The sequence below is a fragment of the Anabrus simplex genome, chromosome 3, assembly GCF_040414725.1.
Source record: "Anabrus simplex isolate iqAnaSimp1 chromosome 3, ASM4041472v1, whole genome shotgun sequence".
NCBI lineage: Eukaryota > Metazoa > Arthropoda > Insecta > Orthoptera > Tettigoniidae > Anabrus > Anabrus simplex.
In genome coordinates this window covers 238,826,767-238,853,465 of record NC_090267.1, presented here as the reverse complement: position 1 = coordinate 238,853,465, position 26,699 = coordinate 238,826,767, and the positions used below count along the sequence as shown (strand labels likewise).

At 37.7% G+C, this 26,699-nt stretch overlaps 2 protein-coding genes across 2 annotated transcripts in view; one reads left to right on the top strand and one right to left on the bottom strand.

The window, feature by feature from the left end:
- Positions 1-24,867, bottom strand: part of Rga (Regena) — a 167,075-nt gene extending 142,208 nt beyond the window's left edge. Inside the window, exons 1-3 of the mRNA XM_067142935.1 lie at positions 24,731-24,867; positions 24,019-24,283; positions 1,113-1,336 (exon numbers count right to left, since the gene is read on the bottom strand). Coding sequence (XP_066999036.1) covers positions 1,113-1,336; positions 24,019-24,269 — 475 coding nt within the window. The 5' untranslated portion in view covers positions 24,270-24,283; positions 24,731-24,867. The remainder of the gene's footprint in view (positions 1-1,112; positions 1,337-24,018; positions 24,284-24,730) is intronic.
- A 126-nt stretch (positions 24,868-24,993) lies between these two features.
- Vha26 (V-type proton ATPase subunit Vha26) overlaps positions 24,994-26,699 on the top strand; it is a 47,885-nt gene continuing 46,179 nt past the window's right edge. Inside the window, exon 1 of the mRNA XM_067142936.1 lies at positions 24,994-25,147. Coding sequence (XP_066999037.1) covers positions 25,115-25,147 — 33 coding nt within the window. The 5' untranslated portion in view covers positions 24,994-25,114. The remainder of the gene's footprint in view (positions 25,148-26,699) is intronic.

Sequence of the window (26,699 nt, the reverse complement as noted above, 5' to 3'; positions counted from 1 at the left end):
GTATATATGTTTGAAAACCTGTGTCACACTCTGCTGAAAGCCACCAACTGATGGTGTTTGTGAGCATTGGTTGCAAGTTACAACGTACAAAAAAGTTTTTTTTTTTGCTTTACGTCGCACCGACACAGATAGGTCTTATGGCGACGATGGGATAGGTAAGACCTATGAATGGGAAGGAAGCGGCCATGGCCTTAATTAAGGTACAGCCCCAGCATTTGCCTGGTGTGAAAATGGGAAACCACGGTAAACCATCTTCAGAGCCGCTGACAGTGGGGTTCAAACCTACTATCTCCCGATTACTGGATACTGGCCGCACTTAAGCGACTGCAGCTATTGAGCTCGGTTACAAAAAAATTAGTATGCTACTGGCCATGGTCCTAGAGGGATGTACTGTAAGAACAGCACTACGTGGAAATCGCAGCTTTCCATGACAGAGATTCACATCAGTGTCACGTGTAGTTACGAGAAGCATTTGGTAATAAATCTTTGCCATATCAAACTACTGAGGACTTCAAGCACAGATGCACAGCAACTGTTAATGAAAAGTGCTCAACGGAAGTGTAATTAGACTGTGTAAAAATTATCCATACAACATGGTATTTCTGTGCCAACAGTGTTCCAAATTTTACAACAGTCCTTGTAGATGTGCAAGAAGCGTTACTTTTGTCCATAACAAAACAATGGTTTCTATTTACTTATCTTCTGATTGCCCCCAAACCATTAGTTCCTGTACCGAGACCCAATTTCTGTTAGCAGTGAGAAGACTATTCCAATGAACTTCAAATGCATGAAGTGGAATTACACTGCTGCTGCTTTATCATAAGATATAACACACAATACAAAATTAAGCAAAGGTCCACCTATTCAATATACAGTACATTTATTAAAGTTGGAAGTTATTTAGACATTACAACATCTTGGTACTAGTTTCAATCTACTAGAGGTAATCTTACAGCCATTTGCTTAACTTGATATTGTAACTACTCATCAATACGGATCATCATGAAAATGTTAAAATTCTACCATTTATTTTCAATGTTGTAATTGAAACGAACTTCACAGAAATGTCTCCTCTGAAACCCAAAGGATGTTCAATGTATAATGCGACTTACCGTAAGGTTGTTTGCCTGGCATGGGACTTGGCTGTGGCATTGAGTCACCCTGCCCTCTATTCGTGAGTGACGGGAACTCCGACAAGTCAAGAAGTGGTGGCGTACTGTTGTCACCACCCGCTCCAAACACCGAATGAAAGTTGTTAAGTGTTCCCTGGGACCCACCATACCCTCGACTCTGAGGCATGCTAAAACTGCCCATACTACCCATCGGATTCGAACTCCTGGAATGAAAGATATAACATAATTTACTGTTAATTAAAATATATCAATATTAAATTGGGTATAAATGTACAAAATACACTTATGTTGACTTAGACTTACACAATTATAATTTTAGTTAAACAACAACAACAACAACAACAACAAAATAACATTAACGAGCTCTTTAGGCTTCTTCAATCAAGAAATTACCAGCATTTCATCCCAGTGTGGTTGCAGGCCAACAGTGTACTAGCCACCAGCAACTTGGAGTGGAGCTGGGGCAAAACACTCTTAATTTAATTACTGAAAAAGCCTAGAGGTCAAATACTTTCAATTTCATTGTTATCATATATTCAATCGATGAAATTAAATTATGGTTCCCTTCTGAGAACTTAATCTATACATGTAAAATAAAGAGTTTTGCCTGTAAATTGCTCAGAATTCAAACAGAATGGTATTTCTGTATCGACCATGTCCACAGTAACAAGATAATGCTCTTTTTAATTTTCCGTCATCTCTGTCTGTATGTATGCACATCACGAGAAAATGGCCAGAAAATTTAATGAAAATCAGTATGTAAAGTCGGGGAATAAGGCACTACAATCTAGGCTATAAATAATTTTATTCACGCTGACAGAAATTGTAGTTTAGGGGAAAGGCCTAAATATTTTCAAAAATCTGTTATTAGGAGTCCTATTGATAAATACTACATTACTGAAGTTGTAGAGAATTAAATTTCTGATCACTGATGTTTTATACATTTTCACCATGCCAGCTATGATAACAGAGGTATTAATTAATTTTAATTTTTGTTGTTAAGTCCATATCAAAACTGAGCCACAAGAAAATGGGTGAACAAAATACAATGAAAATCGGTATGCAAAGTCAGGGAATAAAGCACTACAATCTGGGCTATAAATAACTTTATTCATGCTGGAAGAAATGGTAATTTAGGGGGAGGCACCTAAAATTTAATTTTTAAATACCTATGTCATTGGTCCTATCGAAAAATACTACACAGCAAATATAGAGAATACAATTTCCAATCATTTATGTCTTATGCAGCTTTACCGTGCAGATTATGTTAACAGAATTAGTGAATTTAGACTTTTGTTGCATAGTCCATATCAATACCAAGCATTGCTAACATCGTTAGACACCTACTATGGGACGAGAAGGTCCCACAAAGAACAAAAATGACCCTGTACAAGTGATACTTCATTCCCATCCTTACATATTCTCTGGAAACCTGCACACTTGCATCAAAGGATTGTAGTAGGATTCAAGCCTGCGAAATGAAATTTCTTAGAACTGCCCTCCAAAAGACCCGACTTGATCATGTGAAAAATGATGAGATCTGATCTAACCTAGGTCTAAATGAATCGATGGAGGAAAGACTTAGGTCATCTAGACTTAAATGGTTTGGGCATGTTAAACGAATGAATAGCACAAGGTTACCATGTGCTTATTTGGAAAAGAGAATAACAGGTAGAAGACCACCTGGAAGACCAAGAAGAAGATGGATGGACCAACTGAGGGAAGACGTGGAGAGAAGAGGATGTAATTGGGAATCTGTCTTGGACAACGAAATGTTTTTGAATAGGCAACTTTGGAAGACGCTCGTTTTCAAACACCCTACCCGGCTTGCTGGAAGGGCAAACCGATGATGATGATGATGATGATGATGAGTGTTTACTGGCGATGGTTTTGGTCATGATTGTCAAACTGCAAGGTTATTAGTCCATATAGATGAGGAAAAGTGTGAAAATGATTATAAAAATGAGAAAAATCGTAACAGAAAAATTGCTTGAAGAATAAGAAGAATAAGACAAGAGGCCTAGTCATAAAAGAAAGGAGGACTCCATCGACATTAGATGCCCTAATATCACAGAGTTGGAAGAAAATTACAAAACTACTACATGTGAAGGCATACAATATTGAAAGCTCATAAAATTGATCAACAATAACATTAGATTGAACATTATTATGATGTGTTTTCTCTCTTCTGCAGCCACATGTCTGATAGATGGGATTACTGCTGTGTCCCGAGTAAAACAGCCTGCCTGAATATTGGCAGGAGTAGCTGGGGAATTAGATAACATTTTTTCTTAGGATGTCATTCCTCTGGTTCAAAAATACTCTGATCATTACAGGTACATAACACAATGATTCATCATAGTAGTCCAGCTATTCAATACATTATCTGAAATGCTGATTGGAATGAGCAGTGTACATGCTTAACGAAGTACAGCACAGGAGTGTTCGCGGCTGTCTGCGACCTGGTCAATACAGCTCTGGAACTTGACGCTGTTATAATGTCAGCATAATACTGTTCGTTAAAAGTGAGAAAATGTGCAGGTTTTCATTTGATCAAGCATATGATAGCATTGCTTTTGGCTGTGACATTCCAGTCAGTTCTGACAGGAATACTGATGTCATTGTAATGACCTATGTAGAGTTCAGTTTAATATTTGTTTGTATCTGTTACAGCATCAGGGTAAAATGGATGGTTGGATTTTAATGAAACTTGGTATTACTGTTTCAAATGAGGTCAAGTAGTATCTTAGCTATATGCTGTACAAAACGTTCACCAGGACGGGATGCTTCACAGGGGCCTAAAGAATAAAACTCTATGTATCTCTCTTGCGGTTGGTTTTACACGAAAATAGCTCACGGAGAATTTTTGTTCTATCAGGCCTGCTGTCATTTCTTGATGGATGCAGTACTTTTGCATCCATCTCTTGGCACAGGCCAGAGCAAAGTGTAGCTTCCACTGAAGTGCCAGTCTCACCCACAGCTGTGACAATATGGAAGCTGCTGGGGTGTGGGTCATGCTGAGTAATGGCATTCCAAGCACAAACAGTGCGTCTGAGTGTTATGAAAGGTGTTGCTCATAGGGTCAGTTGTGGTACAATAGCACTGCCTGGCCCAGTGAGGAAAGCAATGGCAAAATACCTCACTTCTCGTCTTGCCTAGTACGCCTCATTTAGGTACTGCCATTGGTTTTTGTGGTTTTCCTATAACTGCATAGCCTTTGGTGGTGCTATTTGAGGATCCAACCAGCCTCTGGGCTGCTGACCTAACAGACAGACAGATCTTTTTCCCGATACTGTGAAAAATGACAGAAATATCAGTGGCAGTCCTGTGAAAGTCTAAGTTCAAGAGCCAATAACTAGTTCTACAGACTCTAAAGAGAGTTGCTATGAAGATCATTTTGGCAATGTCTTAGAGGCTTTGTACACCTGTTGGTACAGTACATTTTGAATATTAACCTAATACTTGGCTTTCTTTTATACAGGAAGAAAGAGATCAAATCAAGATCAGAAAAAATGAAAAGAAATATGAAACTGCAAAACGGCCCCAGAATGCAAGGAAGCGAGTACGCCACAATAAGCCGCTGACAGGGAGAGGCATGCACACTTGTGCCTCAGAATCTGTGGAACAATGTGAGGAGTGGAAAAAATGTCATCATGCACATGCTATGTGATTTCCCATCAATGACTCATGTTACAGCTAGTTTTTTATTAAAACAATTCTTCAAAATAAAGACCATAATTTCCTGTGACTTTCTTCCATCTCTCCGTCAGCACACTGAATTTGTTGGCAATACCAATCCTAGGATTTGAAGGTGAAAAACTGATGCATTCAACACTGAACTATTCACCTAGAGAGACTGTGCCTTCGAACGGAACATACCCTAATTAAATGGAGCATCGTTTGGACTGTACTCTAGATGAGGCAGCAATTCTATTTCATATGACTGTTGCATCTTTTATCGGGTTAATCTTGCTAGATGACCGGGAGCATTGCCTTGCTGAAAGATAGCACACTTTCAACTGATCATACAGTCAACTCCTGGCTAATGAATTGGAAAGCATGTATGAAAAATTTAAAAACATGGATCCTCAGTTTAATGAAAATTCATTAAATAACTTCTTTTCTTTTTACCGAACAAGAAAAATTTAGATTAACTAACATGAATCCGAGTTTACCGACTGCAAAAGCACTACCAAAAATTCATAAGGCCGATGTCCCCATTCACTCTATAATTAATTATAGGCCTAGCCCCTTATATCAGCTATCTCATTTGTTCAGAAATTTCTCCAGAAACACTACAAATTTTCTTCTCGTAAAACCATTAAGAACACTATAGAATTAATTGAGAAGCTGGATAGCTTTGAACTTCAACCCTACCATTCTTTACACTCTTTTGACATCATCAATATTACAGTTAAAATTGAAATAATTGATAAAGAGATTCAACCTATTCAATACAAAAGAATAAGAAATGTGGTGAATTACATTCCCATTTAATAATAAGTAGAAATGGTACCGGTTTCCACCCTAGTCCAGGTCATCATCAGCCGATTAAAACATGAAAAACAATGCATAGGAAAAGGAAATAAAAGATTAAGTACACTCCGGATCAGTAGAAGAGGCGATATAAAAATGAACAGGGGTAGACACTGTAAAACTCAGAAGAAGTGAAATACAAATCACTCAAAAGAAAACAGTGCGCAATTCTCTGAGCGGCAGTATGGCACACACAGCGCTAGGCGAAGTCCCACAATGTTTATGAATAGTGGAGAACGGTTAAATGAGCTGAGCCAGTTTTTAAACACTGCCAGGCACAAAGTCACATCACAATCGAACACATACGAAGATCCATAATTGTGCAGGAGTTGAAGACGAGTAGATCCATTGAAGCAACTTGCCAGCTCCCGGTGATCAGCGCGACACATTCAATATCAGGCACTGTGGTTTCAAACGCCAAAGTAAAATGGAGAAAAGCTTGAAGATCCAGTAATTTTCCTTGGTCGCAGGAAAGTAAGTATATAGATCAATGTAATACACTTCAATATAATTTAACAAGTAATTGTGCTCTTATAGAATACTTAGAATAGTTGACGTGAAAAAACAATTGTGAAGAGAAAAAAATATAGTAAAAAGCGCAATACCGGAAACAAATGAAAACGTATATGCACAGTGCGCAATTTTTTAAAACGTAAAAAATTCAGGTCTTGTTTGAAGTAGTCAAAATCGGCGCAAGACAAAAGTTGAGTATGAATGAGAAGAACCAAAATAAAGGTGGAATTTTTTATTTTATTTTTTTATTAAAGGAAAGATAGAATAAATTAATAGAGGAAGAGGAATAGTGGAATAAGATAAGAATAAAAGAAATTGAAATTAAATGGTGTTGAGGAAGGATAAGATAGGGAGATAGATGAAGGAGGGGTAGTTTAGGGTGGGTTAGGAGGGTGGGTTATTGGAGGTAGAAAATGTGGTTAGGAACTTTGTAAGGCATGGAAAATAGAATTGGGGTTTTGAAATTTAGAATTTTTGAGAAGAAGAATTAGGAAGTCGAAAAGGATATTGGGTTTTTCAGAAATGTCATTTAAATTGAAATTAGGGTTGAAGTATTGATCAAGGTGAATAAAGCAATTTTCAGTAGTGTTCAAGAGGGGGCCTTTGTTTATGATTTTAAGTATTTTTATGTCTTTTTCAATATTGGTGAAACTATGGTTGGAGTCTTGTATGTGTTGTCCTATGGCGGAGAATCTATTGTATTTAATGGCGTTGATATGTTCGGAGTATCTGATATTGAAGTTCCAGCCAGTTTGTCCGATGTAGGAGGAGTTGCAGTTGTTACATTTGAATCTGTACACTCCCGATTTAGAAAAAGCATTAGATTTATTTAGTGATTTAGAGTTGTGTAAAATATCCAAATTTCTACTGTTAGTTCGAAAAGAAATTTTCATGTTGTGTTTTTTAAAAATATTAGTTATTTTATAAGCATCTTGAGTGAAAGTGAAAATGCAGTTGGTTTTGTTATGTCTTTAGATAAAGTGGTTTTAGGACGGTGTTTGAATTTGTTGATGATGCGGTTTATGAAGGAGTTGTTAAAGCCATTGAATTTAGCGATGTTACGGATGGTGTTCAATTCATTATTTAAATCTTTTTTAGACATAGGGGTGTTGAAGGCACAAAAAATTAAGCTGTTATAAGTAGCTCGTTTATGTGCTTGAGGGTGCGAAGAATCTTGTCGTATTGTGGTTGCTGTTTGGGTTGGTTTTCTGAATATTTTGTAAGATAAAGAAGAAGGATGTCTAGTGATAGTTAAGTCTAGAAAGTTAAGAGTTTGGTTGTGTTCTGATTCGAGGGTGAATTTAATGTTAGAGTCTAAGTTGTTGAGATGAATAAGTGTAGAGGCTGCGTTGGTTGATTCTTCATTTAAAATTACCAAAGTGTCGTCGACATATCGGGCCCAAAAGAGGATGTTGGAGAAATTATTATTATTATTATTATTATTATTATTATTATTATTATTATTATTATTATTATTATTATTATTATTGATTTTTGTGTTTTCTAAGAAGTCAAGGTAAATAGGTAAATTTCAGCAAGAATGCCTGAAGCTGGTGAGCCTATACCCAAGCCATCTTGTTGATAAATGGTGTTATCAAAGGTAAAATAATTATTATTGAGAACCAATTTTAACCCTGACAGTAACACCATACGTTTTTCTGACGTGTTGTGCGAATGAATGCCATCTATTCCTCTTAAGGAAGGGAGAGTTATCCCTTCCACCACCTCTACTCCTTGTTCATTCCATCTGGTAACTTTAATGTAACTCTAAATAATAGGCTTTGAGTGACAAGTCTTCGAAACGTGTGGTGTAACTAAAGCGATATTTATAGACGTGTTACTGTCAGGGTTAAAATAGACATGAAGTCTTGAATTTCAAGTTTACTTAGGTTACTGAATTTGTTTAGGTTGTTGTTTATTATGGGGAATAATTTTGAAATTGGAATACTAGGGTACATGTTTACAATGTCAAAAGAATGGAGAGAAAAATTTGGTTGGATATAAAAGTTCTTTAATTTGTTGATTAGATCAGAAGTGTTTTTGATAGATTTGTTGGATAAAAATCAATAGCTTTTTAGTAAAAATGTTTGGATGAATTTAGAAGTATTGTATAGGGGACTGGGTCTGTAATTGATTATTGGATGGATGGGAATGTTAGTTTTGTGAATTTTTGGGAGGGCTTTGGCAGTGGGTAGGCCTGGGTTCATGTTTATTAATTTAGTTTTTTCTTGATCTGTGAGGAGAAAGGAAGTGTTTTTTAAAGTTTGTTTGAGTAGGCGTTGGATTTTTATGGTTGGGCCTTTTTTTACTATAGAAAAAGAAGAGTCATTGAAAAAAAATTGGTTTTGTCTAAGTAGTCAGTTTTTCCCATTATGACAGTAGTGTTGCCTTTATCAGATTTGGTGAAGATGAGATTATTGTCATTGATTTTCTTTTTAAGGTCCGAAATGAGTTTATTATTATTAATTGAATTATTAATATTATTATTATTATTATTAAGAGAAGTGTTTTTGTCATTGTTAAGGAAGATTATTTTAGGTTAAATTAAGTAACTTCCAAAGTGCCTCCAGAGGTACAAATTCATGGTGCTCTAGAAGAGTACGACAAGGTTCAGCAGCTGGCACAGTTTCTATCCTCGCTGCTAGATGGGGGCTTCATTCCATTTTTGACCCTGTGGCATGACTGGAAACAGGCTGTGAATATTATATTCTTCGTCCGAAATAGCTCACTGCTATTAAGAGACGAAACAGCACATCTAAGAGTTGAATACAGCAATGTTTGGAGTGTTTGAGAAGGGAAAACAAATATGATCACATTTACTTGCCATCTCAATGGGATACGCAACCGAAAAATTTATCAAGGTAGTTCAAAGTTATTGAAGTTAGTCAGGTCAAGTTTCTCAACATTTTAACTGAATGTTCTTCAGGAACAATGTAACAGTAAAGGAAATAAAGTTCATGATTTTAAAGTATTACCTTTTTTAAGTATAGCTCAGAATATCCCTTGAAAGTAACTTCTTATGAACATACAAGTGGCACGAATTTTACGAAGGTTATGGTTTGCAGGGAGCATCCGCGGCTCAAGCAGCAGCACCCCGGACTCTCACCGCTGGGTTCTGTGGTTCAAATCCTAGTCACTCCATGTGAGATTTGTGCAGGACAAAGTGGAGACGGGACAGGGTTTTCTCCGGGTACTCCAGTTTTCCCTGTCATCTTTCATTCCAGCAAACACTCTCCAATATCATTCCATTTCATTTATCAGTCATTAATCATTGTCCCAGAGGAGTGCGACAGGCTTCAGCAGCCGGCACATTTCCTATCCTCGTCACTAGATGGGGACTTCATTTCATTTTTGACCCAGTCGCATGACTGGAAACAGGCTGTGAATATTTTATTATTGTTATTATTATTATGCTTCGCAAAAATGGTGTAACAACAATAACAATACTGACTGAGTTTCTATGACAGACCACCGATGTGTAAAGAGAAAAGAGGACAATGATGTGATGAAACCACACCCTACATACCTCCATGTGTGACATTTAGTTCTTCAACAAGTTCATTCCAGAAGTGTGAACTAATAACCACCAGAAATCACTGACAATGAGTAATATTGTTCTTTACTGAACTCATGTCAGTGCTGTAATCTAATCAGTTACACACCAGAAGAGTAATTTAATGGCTCTGAGACTGTTTCTTTTAAAACCTCTGTACTTAACGCTTCATTACAGCACCATTTTGTGCCAATAGACAATTATTTATTTGCTTTGGTGCAATAACCACATAAGTCTGCCCTAGTTTACTTGCTCTTACCGGATCTAAAATGTGTTCTTTCTTTTTTTCCTAGGAGCAGTAGGTACATATATTTATCTCCAATAACACTGGCAATTGCAGTTAAATGCTACTGAAGAATTATATATTCACCTTATTTTTTTCTTTTACTTTCTTGAAAACTTGACATTTTGGATTTGGGCCTATGGATTCACCCCTTCAATTAATGGGATGTTGAGTAATAGTATTATTACTGATATTTAGTCAGGATATAAATTCACATTTTATTGCAGCACCCTGCCTGGCAGGAAAATTCTAAGCTGTGAATGTCACAGTAATATTTTATCATTCCTATGCACCATATATATCCCGTTACAAAGATCATCTTCTTTTTCCTGACCTCCCATTTATTATAAAATAACTAACAGTGGCAGAAGTAGCACAAGCAAGGAAGAACTTTCCCAAGAAAAGCTATTTGCTCACTTCGAACACTGATATAGGAATTAGAAAGATGATCTTGAAGAGTTTCGTCTGGAGCGTGACATTGTATGAAAGTGAAAAATGGACAATAACTAACTGAGAAAGAAAAAGAATAGAAGCTTTTGAAATGTGGTGTTACAGAAGAATGCAAAAGATAAGATGGATAGATCGAATCACAAATGAAGAGATACTGAATCGCATTGGGGAGAGGAGATCGATTTTGCTAAATCACGAGAAGAAGAGATAGAATGATAGGACATCTTAAGACACCCAGGACTTGTTCAGTTGGTTTTAGAGGGAAGTGTAGGTGGTAAGAAAAGTACGGGTAGACGGGTATAGTGCGCATTGGTATCACCAAAATTTCACTATAAAATTTGTCACAAATGGAACATAATAATTGCTTTTACACATATCAAGTGAAAAATCCCTGGCAAATTAAGAAATATTTGATTTTTGGAGAATATTATGTATACGTACTTTACCACTTTACAAGTACATTTGGTGTTGCGCTCACAGTGACACACGTATGTCTTTTGTCTTACACTTTCAACGATTTCGTGTGTGATATCTGTGTTCACTTAAGTTCTTTGCTTTTGTTTCATTGCTTCACTTGTCAACCATCATCACTTCATGAATTGTATCGCGATATGCAATATTTAATAGGTGACAAAATGGTATGGCCAATGTACATAAGAAAAATTCAGTCGACTAGTGATTTATTGGTCCAGGGATCGAGCTACTTTCGTTCGAACAGAAATAAAAATATTTATTGGTCCAGGGATCATGCTATTTTTCTGTTGACCTCCATTTTGCTGTTTGAACTGGCCGCTCTAGTCATATGGGCAAAGATAATGAGAATCTATAGACATAGCATTCCCATTCCACGGTGCTAGCCCTGGACCTGAAGAAAGTAACAAAAGACGGCACCAGCAGCGCAGTACGTCATAAACCAGTCCTGTCTACAAGCCTTAAGTATGTTTTCATATTTCTCAAATAACGGCGGTATTTTTTAATTTGCCAGGGATTTTTCACTTGATATGTGTAAAAGCAATTATTATGTTCCATTTGTGACAAATTTTACAGTGATATTTGGGTGATACCAATGCGCATCATACCCGGGGTAGACCAAGGTATGAATATGACAAGCAGATTAGAGCAGATGTAGGATGCAGTAGTCGCATACAAATGAAAAGGTTAGCACAGGGTAGGCTGGCATGGAGAATTGCATCAAACCAGTCTATGGACCGATGACTCAAACAACAACGTCATTGGCTTTACGTCGCACATTACACAAATTTTCAGATGACCCCTAGCCGTAAGACATATTTATTTCAAAAAGTTTGTAATATCTATATATATATAAAATAAGAGTTTTGTCTGCACATTGCTCAGAATTTTAAAAGAATGGTATTTCTGTAACGGTCATGTCCACAGTAACAAGGAAATGTACTTTTTACTTTTCCATAATTTCTGTCTATCTGCATTTATGTAGGTAGGTGAACGCATCACGAGAAAATGGCTGAAGAAAATTTAATGAAAATTGGTATGTAAAGTCAGGGAACGAGCCACTAAAATCTAGTCTATAAATCATTTTATTCACGCTGAGTGAAATGGTAGTTTAGGGGAAGGCCTAAAATTTAATTCTCAAATATTTATGTTATTAGTGGTCCTATCGATAAATGCTACATAACTAAAGTTATGTAGAATTAAAATTTTGATCATTTATGTCTTATACATTTTTACGGTATCGGCTATGATAACAGAGATATTAATGAATTTCTATTTTCATTTCTAAGTCCATATCAACGCCGAGTCATGAGGAAATGGGTAAAAAGAATTTAATGAAAATCGGTATATGAAATGAAAACGGCGGAGAAGGTGGACTTCGGTACGGTGGAGATGGCGGAAGCGGCAAACCCGTAGCGTCTGTACTCCAGAGGAGCGGCTATAAAAGGCGTCTGTCTCCATGTTAGGGCCGGCTTAATTTTGAACCTAGCAGTAGGTATAAAATGCCTTTGGGTGTGGCGAGCCCATCGTAACAATAGCCTATATGGACAAAGCAGATAGGGTGCCTCAGAAAAGGTTAGGGCATCCTAAAAGCGACGTGCAGCTCTTCAGGTGCTGGGGGGAACTGAGATAAATGGGCAACCAGCACCAAACTACATCAAGATTGCAACAGTAAATGTACTGACACTGACAGGAAAGACAGAAGAACTGGTTGACTTCATGACAGAAAAAAGATATAGCCATACTTGGACTGTGCGAGACCAAGAAGAGGGGTACAGAGGAGATTCCTCTGAGAGAAGGATACAGGCTGTATTACAGCAGAGGACCTGAAGCAAAAAATGGAGTGGCCATCATACTTAGAAAAGAAATCCAAGAATATGTGGAATATACAAAATACGTCAGCGATATGATGATGATGATGATGATGATTATGATGATGATGATGATGATGATGATGATGATGAGACTCCACCTTGAAAATGGCGTGAAAGATCTATTTCAGTTGTATGCCCCACAAACTGGTCGCATAGATGACAATCTAGAGGACTTCTTAGAGGAAGTGGAGAGAGAGATAGAAAATGAGGAAATGCTATTGATGGGAGATCTAAATGCACAATTTGGAATGGAAAGACAAAGAAAGGATGATGATGTAGGGCCCTTTGGATATGGAAATGTAAATCCAGAAGGCAAGTTGTTGGTGGATTTTTGCATGAGGAATCAAATGATTGTTGGAAACACCTGGTTTAGGAAGAAGTCAGAAGATTACAAGGTATGGTCGGGGAGACAGATGAACAAAGACCATGATTGATTTTATAATCATAGAGAAAGAACACCGGAAGAACCTTTTAGATGTAATAGCCATGCCCGAAGAAGCCTTTGGTGGAGATCATAGAGTTGTGATAGGAAAATTGAAAAGTCGGAAAGATTGAAAAACCCCCATTAAGAAGAGAGAAAAGAATTAAAGTATGGAAGTTGAAGGAGAAAAGCATACAAGAAGAATTTCAAAGGGAAATAATACCCTTGGTACCCAGGACGGAGGTGGGGAATGTTGAAGATGAATGGAAAAGATTTAAGGAAGCACAGGTTGGATGTGCAGAAAAGGTGTGTGGTAGAACATCAGGAAATGTGAAAGACAAAGAGACACACTGGTGGAATGATAGGGTAAAGATTAAAGTGAAGGAAAAGTAAATGGCATGGAAAGCATGGAAAACATCTAAGACTGAAGAAAGTAGAAGAAAATATGTGGAGGCAAAGAATTTGGCCAAAAAAGTAGTGGAGGAAAAAAAGATGAAAAGCTGGGCCTTATGCACACAGACATTGAGAGATAATATGCAGGGCAGCAAGAAATTATTGTATGGTATCTTAAGAAACAAAAAGAGAGATCAAGTAAACACCACCAGGATGAAGACAGCATAATATTAACAAAGCCAGAAGAAATATGAAATAGATGGAGAGAATATTTTCAGACGCTGCTGAACATAAGAACTGATGACAGTCATTCAATGGACGACCAGGAAAGGCAATTAGCTGATGAAGAAATGGATAAAGCAATTACAATGAATGAAATCGAAATGGCCAGTAAGAAAAATGAAGAATGGAAAAACTGCTGGAATAGATGAAATTTCAGTGGAGATGATAAAGGCAGCTGGAGCTGTAGGCTTGCAGTGGATATATCGGGTTCTCAGGTATGTCTGGGAGAATAAGGAGGTCCCTGAGGATTGGCAATAAGGAATAGGCCCTAATCATCCCAATTTTCAAGAAAGGAGATAAGAAAGTTTTGAAGAACTACAGGGGAATTACTCTAATATCCCATGTTGCTAAGATAATAGAAAGGATACTGGAAAGTAGGATAAGGTTGAGGGTTGAAAATCAGATACAGGAAAATCTGTTTGGTTTCAGAAGTGGAAGGGCAACAATAGAGCCCATTTTCATTATGAGACAACTAATGGAAAAGCAATGGGAGTATGTGAATGACCATGTGACCTTGCCGCGGTGGGGAGGCTTGCGTGTCCCAATGATGCAGATAGCCGAGCCGCAGGTGCAACCATATCGGATGGGTATCTGTTGAGAGACCAGACTAACGAATGGTTCATCGAAAGGGGGGTAGCAGCCTTTCGGTAGTTGCAAGGGCGGCAGTCTAGATCATTGACTGATACGGCCTTGTAATAATACTCAACATGGCTTAGCTGTGTTGATACTGCTACACGGCTGAAAGCAACGGGAAACTACAGCCGTAACCACCTCCCGAGGACATGCAGCTCTCTCTGTATGAATGATGTACTGATGATGGCTTCCTCCCGGGTAAAATATTCCGGAGGTAAACTAGTCCCCCATTCGGATCTCCGGGTGGGGACTACACGAGAGGGGGCGATCATCAGGAAGATGGATACTGACATTCTGCGAGTCGGAGCGTGGAATGTTAGAAGTTTGAATCGTTGTGGTAGGTTAGAGAATCTGAAAAGGGAAATGGATAGGCTAAAGTTAGATGTAGTTGGTATAAGTGAAGTACGTTGGCAGGAAGAACAGGATTTTTGGTCAGGCGACTACCGAATTATCAACACGAAAGCAAACAGGGGTAATGCAGGAGTTGGTTTAATAATGAATAAGAAAATAGGGCAGCGGATAAGCTACTACGACCAGCATAGTGAAAGAATTATTGTCGCCAAGATAGACACCAAACCAATGCCCACCACAATAGTGCAGGTCTATATGCCTACTAGTTCAGCGGATGATGAAGAAATTAAAAGAATATATGAGGAGATAGAAGATTTAATACAATATGTCAAAGGTGACGAGAATCTAATTGTGATGGGAGACTGGAACGCAGTGGTAGGACAAGGAAGAGAAGGTAGCACAGTAGGAGAATTTGGATTGGGACAAAGGAACGAAAGAGGAAGTCGGCTGGTTGAATTCTGCACTGACCATAATTTAGTCCTCGCCAATACTTGGTTCAAACACCACAAACGACGGCTGTATACGTGGACGAGACCTGGAGACACTGGAAGGTATCAAATAGACTTCATTATGATTAGGCAGAGATTCAGAAACCAGGTGTTGGATTGCAAAACTTTCCCAGGAGCAGACGTGGACTCTGACCACAACTTGTTGGTCATGAAATGCCATCTGAAATTGAAGAAATTGAAGAAAGGAAAGAATGCAAAAAGATGGGATCTAGACAAGTTGAAAGAAAAGAGTGTGATGGATTGTTTCAAGGAACATGTTGCACAAGGACTAAATGAAAAGGCTGAAGGAAACACAGTAGTGGAAGAGTGGAGAGTCATGAAAAATGAAGTCAGTAGGGCTGCTGAAGAAATGTTAGGAAGGAAGAAAAGATCAACTAAGAATCAGTGGATAACTCAGGAGATACTAGACCTGATTGATGAACGACGAAAATACAAGAATGCTAGAAATGAAGAGGGCAGAAAAGAATACAGGCGATTAAAGAATGAAGTGGATAGAAAGTGCAAGGTAGCTAAGGAAGAATGGCTGAAGGAGAAGTGCAAGGATGTCGAAGGCTGTATGGCCCTGGGAAAGGTAGATGCTGCATACAGGAAAATCAAGGAAACCTTTGGAGAAAGGAAATCTAGGTGTATGAATATTAAGAGCTCAGATGGAAAGCCACTTCTAGGGAAAGATGAAAAAGCAGAAAGATGGCAGGAGCATATCCAACAGTTGTATCAAGGTAACGATGTATATAATTTCGTTTTGGAACATGAAGAGGCTGTTGATGCTGATGAAATGGGAGACCCAATTTTGAGGTCAGAGTTTGACAGAGCTGTGAGTGACCTAAATAGGAACAAGGCACCTAGAATTGATGATATTCCCGCTGAATTACTGACTGCCTTAGGAGAAACCAGCATGGTAAGGTTATTTCATTTAGTGTGCAAGATGTATGAGACAGGAGAAGTCCCATCCGATTTTCAGCAGAATGTTGTTATACCTATTCCCAAGAAAGCCGGTGCTAACAGGTGTGAAAACTACCGCACTATTAGTTTAGTATCTCATGCCTGCAAAATTTTAACACGTATTATTTACAGAAGAATGGAAAAACAAGTTGAAGCTGAGTTGGGGGAAGATCAATTTGGCTTCAGAAGAAATGTAGGAACACGTGAAGCAATCCTGACTTTACGTCTGATCTTAGAGGATCGAATCAAGAAGGACAAGCCCACGTACATGGCATTCGTAGATCTAGAAAAGGCATTCGATAATGTTGATTGGACCAGGCTATTTATGATTCTGAAGATGATAGGGATCAGATACCGAGAACGAAGAATTATCTACAACCTGTATAAAAATCAGTCTGCAGTGATAAGAATCGAGGGCTTTGAAAAAGAAGCAGCAATCCAGAAAGGAGTGAGGCAAGGCTGCAGTTTGTCCCCTCTCCTTTTCAATGTTTACATAGAACAGGCAGTAAAGGAAATCAAAGAGAAATTTGGAAAGGGAATCACAGTCCAAGGAGAGGAAATCAAAACCTTGAGATTTGCCGATGATATTGTTATTTTATCTGAGACTGCAGAAGATCTCAAGAAGTTGCTGAATGGTATGGATGAAGTCTTAGGTAAGGAGTACAAGATGAAAATAAATAAGTCCAAAACAAAAGTAATGGAGTGCAGTCGAACGAAGGCAGGTGATGTAGGGAATATTAGATTAGGAAACGAAGTCTTAAAGGAAGTAGATGAATATTGTTACTTGGGTAGTAAAATAACCAACGATGGCAGAAGTAAGGAGGACATAAAATGCAGACTAGCACAAGCAAGGAAGAGCTTTCTTAAGAAAAGAAATTTGCTCACTTCAAACATTGATATCGGAATTAGAAAGATGTTTTTGAAGACTTTTGTGTGGAGCGTGGCATTGTATGGAAGTGAAACATGGACGATAACTAGCTCAGAAAGAAAGAGAATAGAAGCTTTTGAAATGTGGTGTTACAGAAGAATGCTGAAGGTGAGATGGATAGATCGAATCACGAATGAAGAGATACTGAATCGAATTGGTGAGAGGAGATCGATTTGGCTAAATTTGACGAGAAGAAGAGATAGAATGATAGGACACATCTTAAGACACCCAGGACTTGTTCAGTTGGTTTTTGAAGGAAGTGTAGGTGGCAAGAACGGTAGGGGTAGACCAAGGTATGAATATGACAAACAGATTAGAGCAGATGTAGGATGCAATAGCTACGTAGAAATGAAAAGGTTAGCACAGGATAGGGTAGCATGGAGAGCTGCATCAAACCAGTCTATGGACTGATGACTCAAACACATGGTGATCACATTCATTGACAGTGAAAAGGCACATGACAGTGTCCCCGGTACTAAAGTTTTGGACAGTCTGGTGCAAAAAGGAATTGGACAGTGATTAATAAAAATGATCATGGCAATGTACAAGGAATGTTGTAGTTGCGTGCAAACACAAGTTGGCAGGACAAGTTGGTTCAAAATAACTAGTGGGCTGAGACAGGGAAGTGTTCTATCACCAATCCTGTTTACAATATCGTAATGGATGACATCATGAGAACAGCAAAAGCAGCATGAACATGATGTTATTTGCAGATGATATTGTGATTTGGGGAGAAGATGACAGGAAGGTTCAAGAACAGTTGAATGTGGTGAATGGGAAGATTGAAAAATGTGGATTGAAAATAAGTGTAGAAAAGAGTAAAACTCTTGTTATGGCTAGAGGGAAGAAAGAAGGGAAAGGTCAGATTAGACTTGCAGACAAGCCACTCAAAGTAGTGGAAACGTTCAAATACTTGGAGAGTGAATTAATGGAGAATGCTCGACTGGATGCTGAAATTAATAAGATTCAAGCTGGAAGTTGTTTCTATCATAGTGTAAGTAAGAAACATGTTATGGGACAAAGATGTGCCAATGGAAAAAAAGATACTATGTACAAGATGTATTACGTACCCATAACAACTTACGGAGCAGAAACTTGGACAATGACAAAGAAGGATGAGGTATGGGACAAAGATGTGCCAATGGAAAAAAAAGATACTATGTACAAGATGTATTACGTACCCATAACAACTTATGGAGCAGAAACTTGGACAATGACAAAGAAGGATGAGAGTCGAATACAGGCAGCCGAAATGAAGAGTAGAAGAGGCAAAATAAGGAATGAGAAAATTCGGGAAGAAATTGGAGTGGAAAAAATGAATGATAAAATAGAGAAGAGCCGACTAAGATGGTTTGGGCACACAAAGCGAATGAGTGAAGAAAGAAAGCCAAAAAGGTGATGGAAATGTAAATCCAAGGAAAGAGAGGCCGTGGGCAACCACGATTGAGATAGAAGGATACAATCCAACGCAGTATTATAGAAAGAAACCTGGACTGGGACACAGTGTTGGAGGAGGAGTGGTGGAAAGACCAAAGAAATTGGAGAGGAACCATATTTGCCCCTACCCGGCTACAGCTGGATAAAGGGAAATGCTGATGATGAGAGTTGGGGAATAAGAAAATACAGTCTAAGCTATAAACAATTTTATTCACCCTGAATGAAATGGTAGTTTAGGGGAAGGCGCCTAAAATTTAATTTTTTTAAAATTCCTATGTTATTGGTCCTATTGAAAAGCACTACACAACAAAAATTATAGAGAATACAATTTCATATAATTTATGTTTTATTTAGTTTTACCGTACCGACTATGATAAGAGTGGTATTTCAGAGTCGGAAGAAAACTAAATTTGAAGGCCTACAATATCGAAAGCTCATAAAATTGTTCAACAATAACATTACATTGACCATCGTTAGTTGTGATGTTCTTTGTCTCATATGCTGCCACCCATCTCCGATAGATGGGATTACTGCTGTGTACCGAGTATAACAGCCCGCCTGAATATTGGTGGGAAATAGCTGGGGAGTTAGATACCTTTCTTCTTTAGCAAGCCGTTCCTCTGGCTTATAAGCAAGCCGTTCCTCTGGCTCATAAGCAAGCCGTTCCTCTGGCTCATACATTTTCTGATACTGCTGGTACGTAACACACTGGTTCATCATAGTATTCCAGTTATTTGATCCCTACTCTGAGGCGCCTGATCGCAATGAGCAGCGTCCACACTTAACGGAACAATAGCAGAGAAGTGTTCACGGCTCACGGCTGTCTGCGGCCTGATCATTCCAGCTCTGGAACTTCGGGCTGTTAGATCGACAGTGTAGTAGTGTTCGTTAAAAGTGAGAAAATGTGTAGTTTTTCATTTGATCGAGTATTCCATATGATAGCATTGCTTTTAAACGCGACATTCCTATGGGTGTCATTGTAATGATCTATGTTGATTTCAGTTGGGAAAACCACCAAGATAGTCTTTCTGAGGATGTAAAACGGCAGGTGGAGAGCGAATGTCTGCCATTATAATGAAAACTCCCCAACTTGATTGTGACTGATGGTAGACAAGAGGGCCTACCATTACAATAAAAATTCCGTAGCCCAGTCTTCACATAAGAAAAGACATTTGGTGACTTCCCCGTCGTGTTTCCAGGGTAACATTAAGAGCTACGCAAATTAATACAATCTTACTCACAATGTGTGCACTCTCTAACCTAGAATTCCATAGCGAAGCACGGGTACATCAGCTAGTTCTAAATAAATTTTGTCATGACAAATTCTCCTATAAAACCAATCATAAGAGAGATACAGAGATTTACATTCTCCGAAGCCTCCTCCTAGTGTTATTTATTTATATATATATTTACTAGCTGATGTAACCGCGCTTCGCTACGAAATTCTACACTGTATACAGAATTCTCGTAAGTAGTGTACATGTTGTAAGATTGCTATAAATTGCATAGCTATTAATGTTACTCCAGAAACGCGACGGAGAGTCACTATACGTCTTTTCTCATGTGAAGACTGGGTTAGGGAATTTTCAGTGCAATGGCAGGTCCTCTTGCCTACTATCAGTCACAATCAAGCTGGGGAGTTTTCATTATGATGGTAGGTCCACTTGCCTACTGCCAGTCAGAATCGAGATGGGGATTTTTCATTATAATGGCAAACGCTCACTCTCCACCTACCTTTTTACATCCTCGGAAAGACTGTCTTTGCAGTTTTTCCAACTGAAGTCAACAAAGGTCATTACAATGACATCAGTAGGAAGTTTGTGATTAAAAGCAATGCTATCATATAAATAATCAAATGAAAAACCGCACATTTTCTCAGTTTTAACGAACCGTACGACATTGTCGATCTAACAGTCCAAAGTTTCAGTGCTTGAATTACCAGGCTGCAGACAGCCGTGAACACTCCTCTCTTATTATTTCGTTAAGTGTACACACTGCTCATTACAATCAGTGCCTCAGCGTAGGGATCGAATAGTGTGTTAGTGTTACGAACTATTATTTATCAGCACATTTATCAACCTGAGGAATGTCATCCTAAGTAATCTAGAGAGTTATCTAACTCCCCAGCTACTTCCCGCCAATATTCAAGCAAGAGGTTATACTCGGTACGCAGTAGTAACCCCATCTATCAGAGACGAGAGGCAGCAGAAAGCACAATGCAGACCACACCAAACAATGGTCAATGTAATGCTATTGTTGATCAGTTTTATGAGGTTACTATGTTGTAGCCCTTCACATTTAGTTTTCTTCCAACTCTGTGATATTAAGGCATCAAATGTCAAGTGAGTCCTTTCTTTTGAAGTGTCAAACACCTTCCATTTTTCCTCTCTGATTAGTGTTATATAAGGGATGGGGGTTGCCTAGATGTACTTCCTCTTAAAACAATAATCACCACCACCACCAATCTTATCATAGTCGACACGGTAAAACAGAATAAGACATAAATGATCAGAAATTGTATTATCTACGACTTATGTCACTGTCGGCAGCCCTGAAGATGGTTTTCGGTGGTTTCCCATTTTTACACCAGGCAAATGCTGGGGCTGTACCTTAATTAAGGCCATGGCTGCTTCCTTCCCATTCCTAGCCCTCTCCTGTCCCATCGTCGCTATAAGACCTATCTGTGTCGCTGCGATGTAAAGCAACTTGCAAAAAAAAATATGTATAAGACATAAATGATCGAAAATTTAATTCTATATAACGTAAGTTATGTAGTATTTATCGATAGGACCACTAAAAACGTAAATATTTGAGAATTACATTTTAGGCCTTCCCCTAAACTACCATTTCACTTAGCGTAAATAAAATTATTTATGGCCTAGATTGTAGTCACTTATTCCTCGACTTTACATACCAATTTTCATTAAATTCCCTTCAAGCCATTTTTCTCGTGATGTGCATACATACATACAGAAATTACGGAAAATTAGAAAGTTCATTTCTTGGTTACTGTGGACACGACCGATACAAAAATACAATTCTTTTTAAATTCTGAACAACGTGCATACAAAACTCTTATTATATATATATATATATATATATATATGAATAACATTTAGCCCATATCCTAAACTTAAAATATCAAGTTTCAGGAAAATCTATCAATTCGTTTCTCCATGATACTGTACCAACTAACAAAGAAACAAAAATTACTCTGAAGTACGCCATTACTTGCACCATACCATATAAAAACCAAGTAGGCCTATCAGGTTAATTGACCTCGGACACTCCTGGCACTAAAAACCATACGCTAAATAAAATAATTGGTTAAAATTCAAAAAGTACAAACCGAAAGATGATTTTATATCAACAGATAAAACAGTGTCATCATGATCACAAAAGCTAGATATTTAACTTAGCTTGAGTTTGTAAAAAAGAGACAAGAATAAAAAGATGACATTTAACAGAAATTCAAGCTCTCGTGATCACTATACATGCCACTGAGTTTGGAAGCAGCTGAGGGTCACCAGCATCTACAGTAATTTATAACAACTAAAATCGATAAAAATACTAATTTCCTTCAGATTTTTTTAAAATAGGCATGGTTTTGGATAGCATAGGTAGTTCTTATAATAGCCATATCCAATGATATAAATGAAAATTCTCGCCTTTTCTTCTTCTTCTTCTGGTGGTTTAATGTCATGCTAACACATGCAAAGATTGGAAAGGGCTTAAGGTACAGCCCTATTTAAGGCTACAGCCTTTAGGTAATGTGAAAATATGATACTACAGAAAACCACCTTCTGGGCTGTCAAAAGTGGAATTCGAACCCACAATCTCCCAACTGCAATCTCGCAGACAAAATCCTAACAGCACGGCTAGCTGCTTGGCACTTTCTGGTCTCTACTTTTCCAAAGCCTTTGGAAGCGTTTCTGTTCGCCACCACATGCCCAGAATTTTCACAGTAAATATTTAAAATGAAGAGGATTTATTGATGTCAAGCAAGTTGGTTGTGCGGTTAGGGGTGCACAGCTGTTAATTTTGCATTCGGCAGATAGTGGGTTCAAACCCCAGCCCTGAATATGGTTTTCTGTGGTTTCCCATTTTCACACCTCATTCTAAGGCCACGGCTGCTTGCTTTCCATTTCCATCGTCTCCATAAGACCTATCAGTGTCAGTAAGACATACAGCAACTTGTAAAAAAAAAATCTGTAACCAATATGATTATGTGGAAAAAAAATAATAAACTACTAATAACCAAGGCCTAAGTCTGTTCCAAAAATGAAAAACTGGACAAACAATATGTTCCTAAAAGTACCAGTACTATGTTTAAAATCAGTATTTATATGAATAGAGTTTGTTGTGTTAATTTTAAATAAACATTGTTTCACGACTAGAAACCCCATCTCACAAGCAGCCATAACTGACAGGTGCGCGACACCAATTAGTGAAGATACTGACAAAGCAAGGCACTTTCTCAAAAATAAATGTTGACAATCCTCTGCCTCTGTGGACAATAGTTTCATTATATGCAGGCCTTTAGTTACCAGCAAAAGAAAACTGAAAAGGAGCCGCATGAGAGAAGTGAAATAATAAATGTGGCAAGAGTTGGAAATTTTTCCTACAACAGTACCTGCCAACACTATTACAGTGGTAAGAGGGCACGATTTTTATGTTATGAAATGAAGTTCAATTACAGACTTCTAGTAGAATAGAAATGCTTAAAAATAATTACACTAAAAGCATCAAAATACAATATCCTGTAAAAAACTAACTGACCTCTAAACATAGTATGCATTTATGAATGCAATTGATTTGGTGCTTAGATTTTAACAGACAATAAGTTACTAGCCTACCCAGAACAATGCTTGAAACTGTTATGTAGAGGAAGAAAATTAAAAGAAAACTATTAATGTTATTGGGATCATAACGTTTTGAGTAAGCCGTTACAGACAGATCAATTTGTGAGTTTAGGCTACTAGTTTAAATCTAGTCTAGTGCCTAAAATTATTAATAAAATGTGAGCATAAACTTCAAAACAATGGCTCTTGTATGGCCATGTCAATTATTATACGTGAATAACATATGGCAGTTGTCATAAATTGTACAGAATTCATCAATTACTAAATGCTCATTGTGTGCCAGGAACGTGGTGTTCCAGGGTACTCTATATAACTTCCATACAATAGCCTAATGAGATGTTCAATGTCGTGCACTAGTTTTAGCAATTCTTCTTGGTAATAAAACACTGACACTGCAACTAAAAATCACACTTTCAAATCACAAAAGAAGAATGAGTGAGGACTAACCCGAGACCAGGAATCGTTCGCCTCTCTGGAAACGCTCTTTGTCCAAACAATCCTCTATTGCCCATAGGCGGTAGGTTTCTGTTTGGTGAAAGTGGCTGAGGTGTGAAGGAACTGGTGAGGCTTGTTGTGCCAGGGAACATACCCGACGTGGGGGTAACATGGCCAGATAATGAACTTGAACTGAATGCTCCTCTGTTCAGGCTTTGATTCGCTATACTGCGTGGAGGTTGTTGGAAGTTCAGATTTGCCATAGCCTTCTACACACCTGAAAAAGACCTCTTCTGTGTTTACATACAAATTACACATCAATTAATTCTTATAATACTATAGATGCATTTTTAAATCATCAAAACATTAGCCTACAGAATATACACTGTATCTACTTGAAGTGGTTGGGCTAGCTGTCACTGCAATTGTTGTGCATAATAACAGGAACTTCAAAATTTTTGACTTTGTTTAGTGAGTAAACTTCAGATAATACATCCCTGACAGGATACATACTCATTCCAATGTCATTTTCTATGAATAAAATATAAATATGTGAATGGAAACAAAGGCGAAAACCTCTGTTATCATTTGTTACATGCAAACTTGAAGTATCATATTTACATGCACTCAAAAATACAGGCAATGAGCTAAGTAAACACGCACTAATGTATAGAAAGAAATGTATTAATTTCAAGCCTATAAATATTACACTGTGAAAACTTACAAATAAAATAATAATTTCGCTTTATATTTTTCTTGGACACATATAACAAGTAAAATAGATTTCTGCCATATTAGCAACCTGAATGCCATCGAAGTAATCCAACAAGATTACGCGGTTAATGTTATAAACATTCATACATTTGATGAGCAAAATGCATTTATAAATACTACTTTATTTTTAAAAATATCAATGTAGTTTCAATTATGATATAAAAATACATTTTCACTCTCATGAAGTGTTTAAATGCACACGGGTAGTGAATGCGATCATATGATTCCCGTCTTCTGCTCAGACTTGCAGGCTACTGTGTTTTTAGGAGTAGGAATACGATTTTAGGTCATTTTTGTGGTTCATATCTTATACGTTTACGTATAATTAATAAAAATGGCTCTCAGCGATGCAGATGTCCAGAAACAGGTATAGTTATTCGGGTATTTTATGAGTAATAGTATATGAGTGGGCGTGACTTGTTCTGGGATCTTCATTCAAGTCCGAATTGAATATCTCCTTTGCGATTACTATGTTTCAGTTTTTCTTAGTAATATTATTCAATAAATGATACTCTTAGTTCATCTATGCTTTGTATTTATTGTAAACTCCACCATTTTAAGAATTTTGTCATTAACAGAAATATCAATTGAATGCATTATGTGTTACCTATTTAATAGTAGAACAATCTTGATATTTTTTGTTGAGCATGATAGTTTCATTACTATCTATCTGTGTAGGACATGGATCACTATTTCGTAGAGAAATACCGTACTTTTAGGCGGTATAACTTTACCTGTAAGTCATCTGCCCTACTTTCAGCCATGCTCAGTGATGACAAATTGAATATTCAATTTCATATGAAATCTTATTTCAGGTCTTCTAGTTGTTCATATTCAGTGTTTTAAATTTATGGTAATTTATATTTTGTTCAGTGATGCAGCCTTGATATAGTTTAAATGGTGTGGAATAATACTTTAACTTTTATGATTGATTCTCCTATTCATTGGTCCTAGGACTTCCAAAAAGCTTCAAGATAATTTTCCGGTACCCAAATTAGTAACTTAAATTAAAGGTTAGGTATGGCCTTATGATGTTGAAGTGTAAGTTTGGTGTACGGCGATGCAGAGCAATAATTCATATGGATACGTGAGTAGAGTAAGCACAAACAGTTTATTTGCAATTAGTGCAATAGCTCAAGTGTCTAGTGACCAGTGAATATGCATTGGCCAAATACTTATATTTATGATGTCTTTATGATAAGACACAGCTTATTCTAATTTACAAATTCAGTTATTTTAAACTCTCTCTCCCTGTTGTGTCCGACTCGTTTGGCTGAACGGTCAGCGTACTGGCCTTCGGTTCAGAGGGTCCCGGGTTCGATTCCCGGCCGGGTCGGGGATTTTAACCTTAATTGGTTAATTCCAATGGCACGGGGGCTGGGTGTATGTGTTGTCTTCATCATCATTTCATCCTCACCACGACGCGCAGGCCACCTACGGGTGTCAAATAGAAAGACCTGCACCTGGCGAGCCGAACCCGTCCTGGGATATCCCGGCACTAAAAGCCATACGACATTTCATTTTCATTTCATTTTTTTCCCTGTTATGGTATTTTAAGATGTTATTTCCTTTCACTCTCCAGACAGTATTTTTTCCTGCCAGCATCTGACCTCTCTGAACTTTGTATGGTACCGTACTGTTTTGTGGTAAGAGGATGAAAATGTCCATGGTAAACTGTTTGCTCTGATTCTCCCTTTGTCATAAAGCAATTCTTCTCTCAATTTTTGTTCTACTAGCTCAGTACTATGAATAATATATTCCTCATAATCTTCCCTATAATTTTCTTTCTTCCCCACTTTCCCACCCCCTAATATTTTTTGAACATCCCACTAACACTGTTTGATGGGAGATAATGGATTTGAAGCTCTTTGCCAACAGCCCTGAAAATAGGTTTTCTGTGGTTCCTATTTTCACTCCAG